Below are 18,071 nucleotides of genomic sequence, written 5' to 3'. Positions count from 1 at the left end.
TTTTATAACAATACTTATGCGTAGTTGTATAACTCTTACCCATATACTTTCGTGTTTTGCAAAACTGCAATATAAGTATCACATTCGAGGTTCTATCGTGTGTCGCAAAATACTTATCCATCATATCAGCAAAATCACCCCATAATGAACAATGGATTCTATTGTTCCTACACAATTTTTACTACCAGTAATCGAAATAGCTTGAATAAACGATATATTCACGAAATTTCTTATTACAGTATAGTAACAATATTCTTACTCCAAGTCCTCCAAAGTAAGATCAATAACTTTACTCTTTTTGCAATTCTTTTCATTTTCTCTCATAGCATCCATTTCGACCACATGTCTGATAACATCTAAAAACATGAAATCATATCAAGAAAATAATATTGATATAAACATATAAAAAAAACACTCTAAATAATCGTATGTGTTAATAAAAAGCATATTATACCAAGAATTTTCTCCTCTTGCGTAGAACTTAACAAATATTTGAAAGCCAAAAAATCAAAGACATTCTTTGGTATTTTAGCTGTGTTTAACATAGTGAACTTAGAGTTTCCCATCATGTTAACTTATAGGAACCATCATTAAAACCAACAATTATATTCTCAAGCTTATAGGTCGAACCCTCTTCAACCATTCCTTTGATCATGGACACTAAAGATTTCCTAACTGTAGCTTGTATTTTTCTACCCTACCAAAACGGAAAAACATAAATATATACGTTTGAACTATATTGGCAACATTTGTATAAGAAAAAAAAGTATTCTGCATATAAAAATTGTTCGATCACATCAAACTTTCTCATTAACCAATAACATGTTCATAAAGATTATCTCATTTGGGTTTTCCTTGTCAGTTATGCACCATATTTGAGGTACACAGACAATAAGCGTCAAATCCTTCTTGCCACCTGAGATAGCCAAAATTTGTGTGCAACTTTCTGCCATTGTTCTGCAATGTTAATTTTGTGAGTGTGCTTTAACCATATACTACAACAATTGTTTATATAGCAAACACATGTATAGATGTTATGGTCAATCTAAACTTAGCATATTTTGAATCCCAAGAAGCCTGTCATAAATAAGACTATGTGACTACTCAACATGTAGTGGACATTCACTTCCAACGAGGAGTAAGCATGTTGAGCCTATACATTAATTGTAGTGCAGCTATAAATAAACCCTAAACACATCTCATGAGGGCTGCACGCCTATCTAAAAATGAGACACCAAGTGAGGGCAACTCTCATTAATTACTGTTCAATACCAATGGTCTACATAGCCAATGAGCAATCAGCATGCCAACACAACATTTGGAATGTGAAGTTATACATTAAATGATACATTAGCCACCAAAGCATTGTTGGCTATACCCTAATTAAACGTGCAAAACACGTGTCTATGGAATGCGCAACCAAAGCATTACTTAATTTAATAACCCATGCATGCACATATACTTATATCTGAATGTATAGATTGGCACAATCCTTATTAATTAAGGTGGGCCATTATTTTATGCATGGGGGAAGTTGTTGTGTCCGCATTGATCTATTCTTATTAAAACATGTTTGCTATTTGAAGTATGATGCCATACATATTCTGATAATCCAATTAGGAGCAACATAATAAGAATGTTGTATGCATGTATGATATCAGCAACAAACATAAATTACACTTTGACATTACATCAGCTGCGAAAAATCCTTTATCTTAACATCTTATAGTTTTAAGCTCACGACATTATAATTATATACTCAGTAGATCTATATCCATTTGTAAAAAATTATAGTACATAAGCTAAACACAAACATATGCAGTCTGTCATCTTATAAATTATAACATTACTAAAAGATCAATGGTAACATTAGTTATAAATGGATTAAACTAACTAATATGAAAGGTCACTATAGTTACACTTTTAACATGCTTGAGTAAATAATTTATTATTAAAGAGATGTGCTGATTTATACTCTAGTCTCAAACTGCATAAAATCGAATTATTTTTAATAGACCATAATTATATAAGATGTAATTTACATCAGCTGTGTTAATCACATTCTTAGATTATACTGTCGTTATTTCTTTGCTTTAATAAGATGTTTTTGGTATGTTATAAAGTATGACAGTTATGATGTTACTTGTTTGTGCTCATGAGCAGGAAATTGCAGTTATTTATAATCATTACTGATTGTGTTAATGAGCAAGAAATAAGCCGTTAATTTGAATTTATAAACAACATGAATATACCTTGCTATGTGTGTTAAAATATAAACAGAGAGATATAAGATGATAGTAATGAAAAAAAAACCATAAAAACACTTAATTCCAATGATAGTAGGTTACAAAACTTGACACACAGGACCCAGACAACAACAAACTGCAACAAATAAGACGACTCTTAGTAGAAAAATGTGGACATTAGCACTTTCAACAACGATGAAAACATAAAGATGTGACTGACTTAAAACATAAACGACAATAAACTAAACATAATGAATAAATAAATATCATTTGGACGATTGATGGTCAAGAAGATAGTCTCATTTTTTTCCCGGATTTAGAACACCAATCATGATCTTTATCCCAACTCCGAGTCTGCGCGCATCCACCAACCGACCCAAGATGCCTCCAATCTTGATATGAGAATATGGCCTTGTACCATAAATAGAAATGCATTTCCATGTGTTACCACAGTCATCTACGACCATAACAGAAGTGGTTTTCTTGCCCAAAGCCAAACTGCAAAAGCTATTATAGCACAGCATGTACATAAAGAAAACAAAAATTAACAACAAAAAAGGCAGATGTACAATAGGAGCTTGTGTAATCAGAATGATATAATAAAATAACATCTTACCAAAAAGCTAGATGTAACATCATACTTGGATAACTTGACATCATAGTTCAGCTGAAAGTTCCTCTCATTGTGACGAAAGCTTAATATATCAATTGTTATTGACACATTTTGGTAAACAAAATCTGGAGCAACAAGCTTCTTAATCTCAAATCAAGCATGTTGATGGCGTTGATACCAAAGTTGCTTAAAGCAGAAAACACCATCAGCACCCAACCCCCCATTCGGATGTCGTAAAAGTCACGAATGGCATTGAAGTTGATTGTTAGATACACAACTCTGTTAATCCTTTCAACTAAAATCTCAAATTGGTTAAAGCTAGTGTCTACAAATGTCACATACGAACCAATCTGATCATTAAAATCTGTGACAACATCTTGGGCAACATCACAACACCTTGTTTAAATCCAATATCACCAAATCAGCACCATTTTATTGAAATAATCTCTTAAAAAAATACAGGACAAAAACTCAAGTAAGTATATGTATACTTCGTTGACTTGGAATTCACAGTAAATGATCTTGTATTCAAGTCTTAGCTCATTCACGATCTTGTCCACATCGGTTGTTGGATTTGGGTCCAAAGGAGCTGGTAACATATTAAGAGTAGATAATCAGGTAACAGTTTATACCACATTCTACAACATAGTAACATATAGTTGAAAACATAAAAGATTTTTCACTCACCTTTCAAGCAATGGAGTGCAAGCAGGGTTTCAAACTCACGATAAGACATCTTAGTTGATGATTTAGGTGCAAAAGCAAATGGAATGAAGGGGTTAGGCATACTTGCATGCGTCTGTCATCCATATATATAGAGCAAGATGCATTTATTAGAGTAAGCATGGGAAGTTTAAACATGGTATAATGCATTTAGTGAAGCAGTTAGCAACCCAAAGGTCACTATAGTTATGACATGTGCATATAGGAGGGAAATTCAAATTTGAAAACTTGAAAAAAGAATTTAATGAGTTACCAATGGCTTATAACACACCCCTAAGTTTAATGCTTGGGAGGGAAATTAACAAAGCTATTAGGGTTAAACATTTGCTCGACCTAATAAGCTTTTAGAGTAAAGTATGATTATAAATAAACAATAATTAGTACTTTATAATTTTTAAATTTAAAGAAGTTAACTACTAAATTATATTAAAATATGGTCATTATTGTTTTATCAAACAAGTCTTCAGCTATTTTATATTTGAGTATTTATTTAAGGTATGTTTAGATTCAGAGAAACTAAAAGAAAAGAAAGAGGAAGGAGAGAAAGATTGAAGAATATTCTCTTTTCCATTGTTCGGTTTGCCAACAACAAGAGAGGGAAAGAAAATGTTATGTCGGGACCCACTCAGAATGTAATCCCTCCTAAAATAGACGGAAAATGGAGGAAGGTTTGCTTTTTGGTTGAAATGACATAAATACCCAACCAATTTCAGAAAATTACAACAACTTGACAGTTTTTTTTTTCCAATTTAAACCGTGACACTAAACTCTTTTTTTTAACGTATGATACCCTTTTTTTGACAAAAATAAAATGTTATACTCTTTTATACTTAACTTACATTATACATGAATGTTTATTTTAATATTAATCAAAACATTATTTTAATATTTTTCTCTAATTATATTTTATATTTGTTTGAGGGTAGCTTTGTCATTTTCTTGTTTACATATCTTTCTTTCCTTTCACTTTCTCACAACTTTCAGTCCAAACAAACAACTAAACAATCATCTCACTTTTCATTCACTTTCTACTCACTTTCAATCCTTTTCCATTCTTTTTCTTCACTCTCTTTCCTTATACTTTCTTTTGTCATCCAAACATAGTCTCAATGTAGGGCACTATTATTCTTATTATTTTTCTCTCTTAATATATTTTATTATGTTCAATGATAATTATGTCTTTTCATAACTTTAATTCTTTCTATCTCTCTCACTTTCTTTTTACTTTCACTTATACCAAACAACTAAATAAATCATCTCACTTTCCATTATCTTTCTCTCCTTTCACTTTCTTTCCTTTCACTTTCTTTCGTCAACCAAACATACCCTTCATAATGCTTTTGTTGATATTCCAACATATGAATGAAAATATAATATGGTTTATAAAAAACTTTACATTTTTTTATTTTGATCACATGTATTATTGTAAAAAAAATTATAACTTCTATAATAATAGAAAAAGTAATTGATAGGCCAAACCGCAAGTGGACAGTCTATCGAAGTAATAGTAGTAAAAGAGTATCGTTCCGCTAGGGAGTTGTTCAATTTAACTAACTTTAAAAGAATGATTAGAGGAGAAGAAAAGTTATAAAAAGGGAGGTTTAGTTGCTGAAGGTAAATAACAACAATAATAAAAGAGCCTTGGGATCATTGGTTCGTCATAACAACGAATCCTTCACAACCAGGCCTTAAACTTATAATTCTACGTTATTCTTAATTTCTAAAGACAAGTTTCTCTTTAGCGTATCAAAGCTTCTCTCGAAGTCAGTGAGTGTATCCCTCCAACAACCACACATATTCTCATGGGTGATTGCCTTTGGGACCCTTGAAGATCGAAACTTTATATGTCTCAAGGGTTGCTAGACTATTCTCATGTTTCGCAAACCTTGTCTAAATTCACTTGTTCGAATATCAAAGCTCCGCGTTCGCTTTATGAATTGATATTTGAGATGATGAATTAACGATTATCAAACCCTCCGCGTTCGCTTCCACAGTTTGATAATAGTTAATTCATGTTAAAGCGGTGAATTTAGATTAGGAATTAAGGTAACATATAATTAGGGTTTAAGGCTTGGATTGATTCGGATTACGTCATTAGACTTATCCAACAATCCCAAGACAAAGAAGTCTACTCACTCATGTTCATCGTAGACATGGGGGAAGAAGAGAGAAAGCAATAAAATAAATTGCGGGAAAGAAAGTAAAGGAAATAAAAGAACTTTATTGAAATAATTCACTAAAATGTTCTAAAGAAAGGTGAATGTTTATGATGGAGTGCTCCTCTATTTATAGCTTTACAATTGACTTAAAATCTAAGCAACTATAAGGGCTAATTAGTAAAACTACAACAGAGTAACTTGGGCTTGAAGAAAAGCAGCAAAAGAGCTCCTGGAGGGTGGCACGGCCGTGCCACATGTTGGCACGGGCCGTGCCAAGCTTCTGACTTTGTGGAGATATATTTTTGTCTCCGTATCTTCGTATTTTTGCACTGTATTTGCTCCAGTCCTCTTTCTTTTGCTCCAAGACACCTTCCATCATATATTCGTTCCTAAAATAAAATAAAATGCAATTTGAAGTAAAATATTTAAAAAGGAAATAAAACTAAAATAAAATAAAACTAAATCTAAATAAAATGGTACTAAATAATGCATTAAAACAGACTAAATTATGACTCATCAGTAATCAATTTTGAACCATCATAATACTCCTAGAGGCTTAGAAGCCCTCCAGAAAGGCTCCAAGACCTCCAGAAAGGCTTTAAAGACCTCTAGAAGGGCTCGGGCGTCATCCAGAAGGGCTCCTGAGCCTCTGGCGCGCTCGCCTTAAGGCACCGCTCTTCTAAGCTTCTAGAAACCTCTAGAAACAGCTTAAAATACACAAATACCCCTGTTGCTTGGGAACCAAGCAACCAAAGCCCAAGCCCCTAGCCCGCTATAAATACTACTCTTGAGAGCATTCTCAAGGCATCTAATCATCATTCTAAACCCTAGCATACGATTCTTAACCCTAGAATCCCTTACCATACTTTTTACAAGTTCAGTTGGCGTCGTCTGTGGGAAAAGGTAAAACTGCCTTGACCACATTTCTTCCAAGATGACAAATCGCGATTCTAAACCAAACTTCCAAATCGTAAGCCCTTTGTGACTTGGAAACCCTAACCCCTTTTCAACCAACCTAGGTCGCACCTCACGTACGATCTAGAGAAAAACCTTTCATCATGGCAACATCGGAAGAGTTGGAATCCCTGCGGACCCAACTCACCCAACTGAAGGAGCACAACGATGCTCTGCAGGTCTCAATGGAAACTATACAGCAAAAGCAACGAGAGGAGAAAGATGAGTCGAACCACGGCGAGATGGACGACCCAGAACCACAACCTCTATCCGCCGAAATCTGGGGAGCGCCAGTACCGGAAAACTTCAAGCCGCCCCACCTCTCCGTCTTCGATGGAAAGAGCGATCCTATGGAGCATGTTACAGCCTTTAACACTCGCAAGGCCGTAGTCGGAGCCCCAGATTCCCTTAAGTGCAAACTGTTGGCTGGCACCCTCTCCGACGCCGCCCTACGGTGGTACATGAATCTCCCTCGATTCTCCATCCTCAGCTATCAAGACATCACAAGGAAACTTATCCAACAATTCTCTGCAAGTCGCCATCGCAAATTTCATGCTACCAGCCTCTTCAACATACGCCAGGGGAACAATGAATCCCTCCAAGACTACCTGGCAAGGTTTAACGACACAACCATAAAGGTAATCAACCCAATCAGGAAGTATTCGTAGGAGCCTTCCAGAACGGCCTGAGGGCGGGTCAGTTCAACGAATCCTTGGCTCAAAAACCTGCTGACTCCATGGAAGAGATAATTGCCAGGGCAGATTGCTATATCAAAGGTGAAGAAAGCAACGCCGAAAAGAAAGCGAGGGATGCCAAGGAGCGGGCGTCCAATAACATAGATCGGAGAGCTTATCAACCAATGGCTAACAGGGACCAAGCCCCCTACATAAGGACAGATAGGCGAGCTTATGCACCCTACTCTTACAAGCCGCGCTTAGACGATTTCACCCCTTTGAACACAAGACCAGAGCGTATCATGAAGGAGGTTTACGAAACAAAGCTAATCCCGGACCCACCTCCATCACGGCATCACAAGATAAGGGGTCATGACACCGACTCCTGTGTGCATCTTCGCCAGGAAATCGAGAAGTTAATGCAAAATGGGAAGCTGAGAGGATACACCCAAGAAAGGAGGGATGAGGGCCGACAGAAAGACGACATGAAAGAGGAAGCAAACCAAGAGAAGAGACACACACTAAACACCATCTCATGAGGATTCTCAAGAGGAGGAGAATCAAGCTCATCTAGGAAGAAATACGTAAGACAAGTGATGTTGTGTCAAGAATATGGGGAACAGACTCCTGAGCATGAACCCGAGGTCTCTTTCGCAGCCAAGGACTACCGAGACATCATACCACACGATGACGACCCCATGGTTATCACTCTACAAATCTTCAAGTGGGATGTAAAGAGGGTGTTAATAGATCTGGGAAGTTCTGCTGATATCCTATACTATGAAACGTTTGATCGAATGGGCCTTAACCCGGAGCAACTGCAACCTTTCAAAGGAACACTGGCGGGATTTACAGGTGAGCAGGTCCACATAAGGGGCTACATCACTCTCAAGACGACCTTTGGTAGTGGGTCTCAAGCAAAGACCATTCGCGTCAGGTATCTCGTAGTAAACTCACCAAGTTCTTACAACATCATTATCGGCCGCCCCGCCTTCAATCTTTTGGGAGGTTTCCTATCTACTAAATTCTTAATCATGAAGTATCCTTTAGACAATGGAAAGGTAGGAACCATCCGCGGCGATCAGAAGATCGCCAGAGAATGCTATCACAATAGCTTGCGATTGCAGAAAACGAGGAAGAAGTCCAGCAACGAGGTGACACACGAAGTAAACATGATAAACCTTGATCCCAGAGAAGATTTCCAGCAAGAACGTCTGGAACCCACTGAAGATTTAAAAGAAGTCTCCATTGGTCCCGAGGCTCATCAAACAACTAAAATTGGTACGTCTTTAGACCCTGCAGAAGAAACAGCCCTTATTGACCTGCTACGGAAAAATCTAAATCTTTTCGCCTGGCATCCATCTGAAATGCCAGCGATAGATCCCGACATTGCCTGCCACCACTTATCTGTCAAGCCCGGCATAAATCCGGTAGTGCAACGCAAGAGAAAGATGGGCGAGGAAAGACAAAAGGCGGTGGATGACGAAGTGAAGAAATTGGTAGACGCCCGCTTTATCAGCGAAATAAAATATCCCACGTGGCTAGCCAATACCCTCCTTTTCAAGAAAGCAAATGGGAAGTGGAGAATGTGCGTGGACTACACTGATTTGAATATGGCGTGCCCCAAAGATCCGTACCCACTCCCAAATATTGATCACTTGATCGACAACGCCTCAGGATACAAAACCTTGAGTTTCATGGACGCCTACTCTAGCTATAACCAAATAAGGATGGACCCCCTCGACGCCCCCAAAACAGCCTTTATGACCAATACCAAGAATTACCACTATGAAGTCATGTCTTTTGGTCTCAAAAACACAGGCGCCACCTTTCAAAGGGCTATGGATATGGCATTCTCTCAACAGATAGGACGAAATCTAGAAGTTTACATTGACGACCTGGTGGCGAAAACAAAAGAAAGGTGTAGCCATACAAACGACCTGGAGGAAATTTTGGGTCAAGTTATAAAGTACAGAATTCGGTTGAACCCAACAAAGTGTTCCTTCGGAGTACAGGCGGGAAAATTCTTAGATTTCCTCTTGACAAGGCGGGGCATTGAGGCAAACCCCAATAAATGTCAAGCAATTATCAACATGAGAAGTCCTTCTAGCTTCAAAGAGGTACATCAGTTAACAGGGAGGTTGGCGACTCTGTCTCGTTTCTTATCCTGCGCCGGTTATAAAGCTTTATCCTTTTTCGCTTCCGTTAAAAAGAAAGAGAAATTCGAATGGATGCCAGAATGCGAAGACGCCTTTCAGAAGATAAAAGAATTTTTGTCCAACCCTCCCGTTCTTCACCGACCAAGTCCATATGCCGTCCTATTCTTGTACTTGGCGATTTCCGAAAACGCCATGAGCACAGTCCTGGTTGAGGACTCTAAGATAGGTGAGAGACCAATTTATTTCTTGAGTAGGGTATTCAAAGGAGCAGAACTACGATACCAAAAGATAGAACGCCTAGCGCTAGCTGTAATTACGACAGCAAAGAAACTCCGTCCATATTTTCAAAGCCACAAAATGGTCGTGAAGTCAGATTATCCCATCAGGCAGGTACTTGGAAAGCTAGATTTGGCGGGAAGGATGGTAGCTTGGTCTGTGGAGCTTTCGGAATACGACGTTCAGTTTGTACCAAGGGGAAGCATCAAATCCCAAGTTCTGGCGGATTTCGTTGTAGAATTCACCGCGCCAGCCCAAGAGGAGGCTCCTTTCATCTGGCTCTTATCAGTGGACGGCTCCTCCAACTTGAAAGGCAGCGAAGCAAGCGTAATCTTGGAAGGTCCAAATGATTTCCTCATAGAACAGTCTCTCAGGTTTGAATTCAAAGCAAGCAACAACCAAGCTGAGTACGAGGCACTGATTGCTGGCATGACTTTGGCACAAGAGATGGGAGCCGAAAACTTAAGAGCAAAAAGCGACTCTCAACTAGTAACAAGTCAGATCACGGGTGAATATCAAACCAAAGACGTTCAACTCATCAAATATCTAGCTAGAGTACAGAAACTCGCCAAGAGGTTCACTTTCTTTGAAGCAATCTACGTGCCGTGGGAACAGAATTCCAGAGCAGACTTATTAGCAAAACTCTCCAGTACCAAACGGCCAGGCAACAACAGAACCGTCATTCAGGAGGTAATCGAAGAACCCAGTACCAAGATTGAAGAGGTACACCACGTCGCCGAAGGCAAGGAAGGCTGGATGGAACCATTACTTCGATACTTAACCGGATCATTCACGCCGAACGACAGCGAAGAAGAACAGATAGTCCGAAAACGAGCTTCAAAATTCGTCACCATCTCGGGCAAGCTTTACAAACGAGGTAGAACAAATCCATTGTTGCGCTGTCTGGGCGAGGACGAGACTCACCTAGTACTGCTAGAAGTACACGAGGGCGTGTGTGGCAGCCACATTGGAGGGCGAGCCCTCACAGCAAAACTCCTCCGCGCAGGATACTACTGGCCCACCATGCTTCAGGATAGCTCCAATTTCGTCAGAAGATGCGACAAATGCCAAAGATTTTCAGATAAGAAACACATCCCAGCTCAGGAGTTGACTTCCGTTTACTCTCCTTGGCCTTTCCATAAATGGGCAGTGGACATTGTTGGACCCTTCCATCTTGCCCCAGGACAACTGAAGTTTCTTATAGTAAGCGTGGACTATTTTACTAAATGGATCGAAGCCAAAGCAGTCGCCAAGATAATGGCCGAAAGGGTAAAGAAATTCTATTGGAAAAAGATTATATGTCGTTTTGGCCTTCCCATATGCATAGTGTCAGACAATGGAACCCAATTCGCAAGCGCAATGGTGACCGACTTCTGCAAACACCTGGGGATACAGACAAAATTCGTCTCCGTGATTCATCCGCAAGCTAATGGACAGGCCAAGTCAGCCAACAAAGTTATTCTCAACGGGATCAAAAAGAAGCTAGAGGCCGCCAAAGGACTTTGGGCAGAATAGCTCCATGAGGTAAGTATAGTTTTTAATTAAATTTCCACTACGTCGAGCTACTATGTAATTATATAGTCGCCTTATATATAAACACAATAATGGTCAACGTAAGTATAGGTACTATGGTCCTATCACACTACCCCACATTCTACGACCAAAGAAACGCCATTCACGACGGTCTACAGCGCGGATGCCATGCTCCATGTGGAAATAGATACCCCCACTTGGCGACGAGATACTTTTTCAGAAGAAGGTATAGAATTTTTGGATCGCTTGTCTAACAATTTTTCATGCAGGAAAACTCTTTTGTTCTTTGAAAAACTCACGAAATATGAATTCATGAATTATTTCTCTACAAAAGCAAATGAAGCAGGTTTGTCAATAAGCATGGATGTAATCGATGAAGTCAGAGAACAAGCCCACATCAGAGAATTCGCAGCCAAACAAAGAGCAGCTCGCCGCTACAACTCTAAGGTGACGCCCAGGGAAATGAAAGAAAGCGACCTGGTCTTAAAGCAAGTCGTCGCCCCAACAAGGATTGGAAAGCTGTTCCCAAACTGGGAGGGACCATACCGAATTCGAGAAAAGTGTTCTCGCGGAGCATACAAGTTAGAAGAATTGAGTGGAAAAGCTGTTCCACGCACCTGGAACATAGCTAATCTATGCCACTAATATAGTTGATTCGCTGTTTACTATTTACTTCTCATGTTTTATTTTTTTCCCAATAAGGATGGCATAAAGCCACCACTATGACTATTGTTATCTCTTTGATTTATTAAATAACATAGGGCGAGGGTAGCACTCTTTTCCCCTGCAAGGGCAAGGTTTTTTAATGAGGCGCCCTCTCCTTTTCAAAAATGATTGTCCTTGCAACATTTATTAAGTTCCTTGTCACTGCCAATGTTAACAGATAAACAAAAATGATGACGACATCATAAGGCGCGGAAGTTGAAATTAAAACTTAAGCGATCACCCAAAACGTCAACCTCTGAGAGGCTCTGGCGGGGTTCGACTGATTGAAATCGCTACGATCGCCCAAAGCGTCAAGGCTCTGGCGGGGCTCAACTGATTGAAATCGCAAAATTAAGGAACTTAAGCGATCACCCAAAATGTCAACCTCTGAGAGGCTCTGGCGGGGTTCGAATGATTGAAATCGCTGCGATCGCCCAAAATGTCAACCTCTGCGAGGCTCTGGCGGGGCTCGACTGATTGAAATCGCAAAATTAAAAAACTTAAGCGATCACCCAAAACGTCAACCTCTGAGAGGCTCTGGCGGGGTTCGACTGACTGAAATCGCTGCGATCGCCCAAAACGTCAACCTTTGAGAGGCTCTGGCGGGGCTCGACTGATTGAAAGCGCCAAAGAAAATAAACTAAAAATCACATTAAACGAGGCCCCGACGAGGCTCGACTCATTGAAGTCACCAAAATATGAAACTACTTCAGGACGCCAACCTTCAAGGCGGCCGAAATCGCCTGTCCATCTAAAATTACGCAAAGTGATTATGCACCGCGCCAATCAACGTACGAGACTAGGCTCAAAATACGCGTCGTCAACAGAAATAGAAAAACAAAAAGTTTTCTTAAATATAGCATAAATAGAAGTTTAAAGTCACAAATGAAATTCTAGAAGCATCAAAAGAGAAAGTAATAAACATTGTTCAAAAAGGCGCTTCGCAGAGCCGCCAAAATTAAGTTACATAACCCAAAAGAAAAAAGTAAGTTCAGCACAAAATCACTCATCATCCACCAGCTTTCCTTCAACAATCACCTTAAAAGGATCTGGCTCATCCATCTTCGCCTCGGGATTAAACAGAAGGACTTGCTCTGTGGCACGCCTAAAGTCGTTCTCAAAATAGACAGCGATAGCCCGCCTGCCCTCGTCCACACCCAAGTTTGACTTCTCCAAAGCCACCCCTTTCTCGTCCCTCTCTTTCTCTACAACCTCTTTTGCCTGCTTCATCTCTTCAAGGGCCTTCTCTGCAGCCTTCTTCTCTTTCAACGCATCTGCTAGGTGCCCTTCTAGGCCAGTAGACTTGTGCTTCCACTTTTCCACATCTTCTGAAGCATCTTTGTACTTCTTCTCCACAAGGTCATGCTTCACCTCCATAGCATGACCCATCAACAACACACGCAGAGCAGCAGTACCAGCATCCGCCACTAAGTCGCTAAACTTAGCCTTCACACCAGCAACGACGTCAACCTTTGCAAACGACACCTGCTCCACCATATACCTACAAGTCGCCAGATAACAACGTTACAAAAGATCGACTCGCATGAAACACGATGCACACATAACCGCATTCTAAACAAGCAAACAGACTAAGACAAACAACTACGTAAAAAACAAACAACGTACCGACGGAAATCAAATTCTGAATGCCAGAAGGAGTCCATGGCCTCATCGTCAAGTGAAGTTCCACCATCATCTTTGAACGAGAGCATTCCCGTCGCCTACGCCCTCTGAATCTTCCACCTCGATGACGCCAGCCTCACCTTTGCCAGCAGACTCCTTCCTCTTTAATTTCCTAAGTGAAACTCCCGCCGCACTGCTCGACACATAACCATCATGATTCTTGCTCCTCTCCAGATCAGCCAAGTACTTCCTCATCTCTGCTCCAGTAAGGGGCAACATCTCCTCTGCAAAAAGGTCAAATGAAGTCAGTTAGAAAACTGGAAAAATAGCGTACAAACAACAAATCCAACGGAAACTGTTAAAGACACTCACGCATATAGGCTTCCAGGCGGACAATGTCACCTTCCCTATTCAATAGCTCATGTATATTGGTTAATGGAACCTTCTCCAAGAAATGAGCTAGCCTCCGCTCATAAGGCGACATTGCATCCAGGTCATATCCTCTCACCGCCAGAGGGGTGCTCGTCCATCGAAGGGGAAACTTTGGTTCACCATCCACCAAAACAGAGGATGTAGAACACTCCGGCGCTCCTTGCACCCTAACAAAGGTGTCACGCAATTCCTTCTTAAAGTTACACGCATACTGGGGGAAGAGCCTCATCCCAGAATGGGCAGAAATAGCAATCCATGTTCCTTTGTTAACATCTTTGGTGCCGTAGAAATGAAAGAAGACGCCAACGGAGGGCTCGAGACCCAAAGACTTACACAAGATCTCGAAACCACGAATGAAAGCCCAACTGTTAGGGCGTATTTGTGTAGGCGCCACGTTAAGGAACTTCAGCACATCCATCTCAAAAGGCGTGAAAGGGATTTTCATGCTAAATTCTTCCAGCACGACGGTATACACGAAGTAAGACTCATCGCCTTCGCCCGCCATCTCTTGATCGCAAACACGCTCATCAGGATCACAAGATAGCAGTACTACATCTTCTTCGCGCCCAGTGGCAGCAATATCAAACTTACTCCGAAATGAATCCAAGGCGGATACGTCGACATACAACGACTCATCCACTAATACTTCTTCGGCAAATGGAGCCATTCCTATTAACCTAGAAGAAGATTCCCTTCCTACTAATCCAGACGGAGGGTTTTGAGACGGACAAATTTCCTGGCACTCGTCCTCCCTATGATTTGTTCCTGAAGTAGCAGACAGAAACACACAGTCACTATCATTACCCAAGTTAGCACCAGATTCGCTAGACAAGTCACTAAATAATTCCTCCCCATGTAACCCTTGATAATAGATATCCCAATTTATAATCCCATCAGGACCGGTTGCATGTCTCAGACACTCTTTCCTCAACTAATCCTTTTCAACTGGATCAGTGGGATGAATCAACTTCCCCTCCTCATCGCACTCTCTAATTAAAACCATCCCTAGGATCGTGTTCTCGCAAGCACAAAAAAATGAAAATTGAGAAAGGATAAGAATCAAGGAGTACCTGTGAAAGGAAGGGAGATAAATCTTCAGAGCTGCGAAACGACTGGAACAGAAGACACATGGACCGAAGGAGAAGCAGACGAAAGGGAGTGAAGAAATGAAAAAATTCTGGAAGGCCAAATGCGCTTTAAAGGAGGGCGAAAGTTGCCTCGGGAAGCGTGTCAAGAACGATTGAGTGGGACACGTCGCGGGATCATGACACGTAGCGGCCATCGGGGAGTCGCGGAATGCGACACGTTCGAAGATGAACTTAAAACACCTTGCAGGTCGCAGTCCGCGCCATACAAACAAAGTATATCGCGCCCCCTTTGGGCATTATCCCTTGGACAGACAGCGCCCAATGACGTGCATGAACTGACAACCAGTTACAAACCACTTCGCCCTGTCCCAAGACTCGTGCTTGGGGGGACACGTCGCGGGATCATGACACATGGCGGCCATCGGGGAGTCGCGGAATGCGAAACGTTCTAAGATGAACTGAAAACCCCTTGCAGGTCGCAGTCCGTGCCACAAAAACAAAGTATATCGCGCCCCCTTTGGGCATTATCCCTTGGACAGACAACGCCCAATGACGTGCATGAATTGACAACCAGTTACAAACCACTTCGCCCTGTTCCAAGACTCGTGCTTGGGGGGCTACATGGACCAGTAACGCATGATACATGCACCCTTAGGGTCTATTAAAACATTTCATGATAGTCTCAGGAGAGTACTCTAAACACAGGTCACACGTGTACCCTCGGGGCTCCTAGAACGCTCCGGGATCGCCTTAGGAGGATCCTCCAAAATAATGCACGGCATGGCCTGATTTCACGAAGCCAAACACTTCGCCTTGTCCCAAGACTCGTGCTTGGGGGGCTGTGAACCACCAAAACCTTCCTAAAAGACTTGATGACCTCCAGAAGGTCCAGTCCCATGTTATCATCACTTCGCCTTGTCCCAAGACTCGTGCTTGGGGGGCTGTGAACCGTCATAATATTCCTAAAGGCTTAGAAGCCCTCCAGAAATGCTCTAAGACCTCCAGAATGGCTCTAAAGACCTCTAAAAGGGCTCGGGCGCCCTCCAGAAGGGCTCCTGAGCCTCTGGCGCGCTCGCCTTAAGGCACCGCTCTTCTAAGCTTCTAGAAACCGCCTAAAATACACAAATACCCCTGTTGCTTGGGAACCAAGCAACCAAAGCCCAAGCCCATAGCCGGCTATAAATACTACTCTTGAGAGCATTCTCAAGGCATCTAATCATCATTCTAAACCCTAGCATACGATTCTTAACCCTAGAATCCCTTACCGTACTTTTTGCAAGTACAAATTTTAATTTGTAAAAAGTAATAAATTTAAAAAATTTCGCGTATCTACATTCTTGTATCGTTTCGTACCCATCTACGTCTGTATCACGTATCTGAATTTCATATGTTTATAATTAATTGCCGTTCTCGATGAAACATGCATGTACATGATTTTTATTTTTAACATATGGTTAACATATTTTTAACATATAATTAATTGCAGGATTACTCTATTGACAGGTGGCAATGGTTGCTCGATCCCATTCATCGCTATACTGTGAAAGGGGCTTATCAACTTCTTACATCGGTGGATGAGCTTCCTGCTAGGGGTTTATTTGATAATTTTGGCATAAACATGTTCCACTTAAGGTTTCTTTATTTGTTTGACATCTACTTCGCAACCGTCTTCCGACAAAGGATCATTTTGTGAGGCGATGTGTCCTTCAACATGACGTTAACCAATGTGTCGGAGGGTGCGGGGTTCAGGAGTCTGCTAGCCATTTATTTTTACATTGTGCCACATTCGGCAATCTGTGGGTTTCTGTTTCGCAGTGGTTACATATAACTTTTGTCGCTCCAGAGGTTCTCCGTGATCATTTCCTTCAGTTTGGTCATCTAGCAGGGTTACCGCGATTCACATATTCTTTTCTAAATTTAATCTGGCTTGCTTGTGTATAGGTTATTTGGAAGGGAAGGAATAATCGAGTTTTTAATCAGAAGGCATGAGCGTTACACCAGTTGACATACAAGGTAAAACAACTCTCTTTTCAGGCTTGTCTGTCAACCTGTTCTTTCAGCTATCATGACTGGTGGAGACATCCTCTTCTTTGCATGGGAGTTGTACTGTAATTTTGCTGTTTTTCTTCTGGTTATTATTTTTGTCTGTTTTTTTTAGACTCGTGATTTGACTTTATACAAACTTTGAGTGGTTCTCTTTTGCACGTCTTGTGCGAGATGAATCATTCAGTTTGTTTATTAATTACATTTTGACTTGTTAAAAAAACATATGGTTAACTACCGTTTTATTTATCACTTTGTTTTGATACAATTACTTTTCTTTTTAATGCTTATTAATCTTTTTATGTACAAAATTATTGGAATTAGCATATTTTTATCTTTAAAAAAACTACATCGGTTACCTAGTCTCATGCTCTCAGCCAACTTCTATCATAATACGAACCAAAAAAAAAAGTTTATATTTGAACTACCGTGAGCCAAAAAATAGAGTCATGTATATCCTTACCACGTACTCAAACAAATCGCAAATCGTATAATAATGCAATCAACACATTTAACTTAATATTTGCCATTTATCGTATAATAATGCAATCAACACATTTCCATTTTTTAATATTAGAACAGCTTTTCAAGATTTAGAAATTTTGTAAAATTATGCATTGATAAAAGAGAAAAAAGTGAACAGAAAAATGGAATGGAATTATAGAGAGTATAAATGGGGATTGAGGTTGATTTGAAGGTGCAGACAAAGAGGGGGCTTGAATGACAGAAAAGAAAAGTACTACTCTCTAACCATACACTTGGCATCAGCCTGTCTGTTCTGTTGTATAAACAACAGCAGCTGCCTGCTGTAGCAGAGCAGCAGTAGACACAGCTACTCTGACC

At 40.4% G+C, this 18,071-nt stretch overlaps 1 protein-coding gene across 1 annotated transcript; it reads right to left on the bottom strand.

The window, feature by feature from the left end:
• Positions 1–2,545: 2,545 nt before the first annotated feature.
• LOC146906220 (uncharacterized) lies at positions 2,546–3,646 on the bottom strand. The gene is made up of 4 exons (XM_085728770.1): positions 3,547–3,646; positions 3,320–3,448; positions 2,995–3,235; positions 2,546–2,744 (listed from the first exon to the last, which is right to left on the bottom strand). The coding sequence occupies exons 1-4, from the start codon at positions 3,644–3,646 to the stop codon at positions 2,546–2,548; spliced, it is 669 nt and encodes a 222-aa protein (XP_085584896.1).
• Positions 3,647–18,071: the final 14,425 nt, after the last annotated feature.

Source organism: Medicago sativa, chromosome 7 (assembly GCF_051527215.1).
Source record: "Medicago sativa cultivar Bolivia chromosome 7, Bolivia_mono, whole genome shotgun sequence".
Classification (NCBI taxonomy): domain Eukaryota; kingdom Viridiplantae; phylum Streptophyta; class Magnoliopsida; order Fabales; family Fabaceae; genus Medicago; species Medicago sativa.
The sequence above is the reverse complement of the archived record's forward strand: the minus strand, read 5'-3'. Positions and strand labels throughout refer to the sequence as shown.

What these genes read in the sequence shown, in the direction of transcription:
- LOC146906220 (XM_085728770.1), bottom strand. Translation starts at nt 3,646, where the DNA reads ATGCCTAACCCCTTCATTCCATTTGCTTTTGCACCTAAATCATCAACT. An exon ending in TGCACTCCATTGCTTGAAAG is followed by an intron (nt 3,449 to 3,546) that starts GTGAGTGAAAAA and finishes ATATGTTACCAG; the next exon opens with CTCCTTTGGACCCAAATCCA. An exon ending in GATTTGAGATTAAGAAGCTT is followed by an intron (nt 2,745 to 2,994) that starts GTTGCTCCAGAT and finishes TAGCTTTTGCAG; the next exon opens with TTTGGCTTTGGGCAAGAAAA.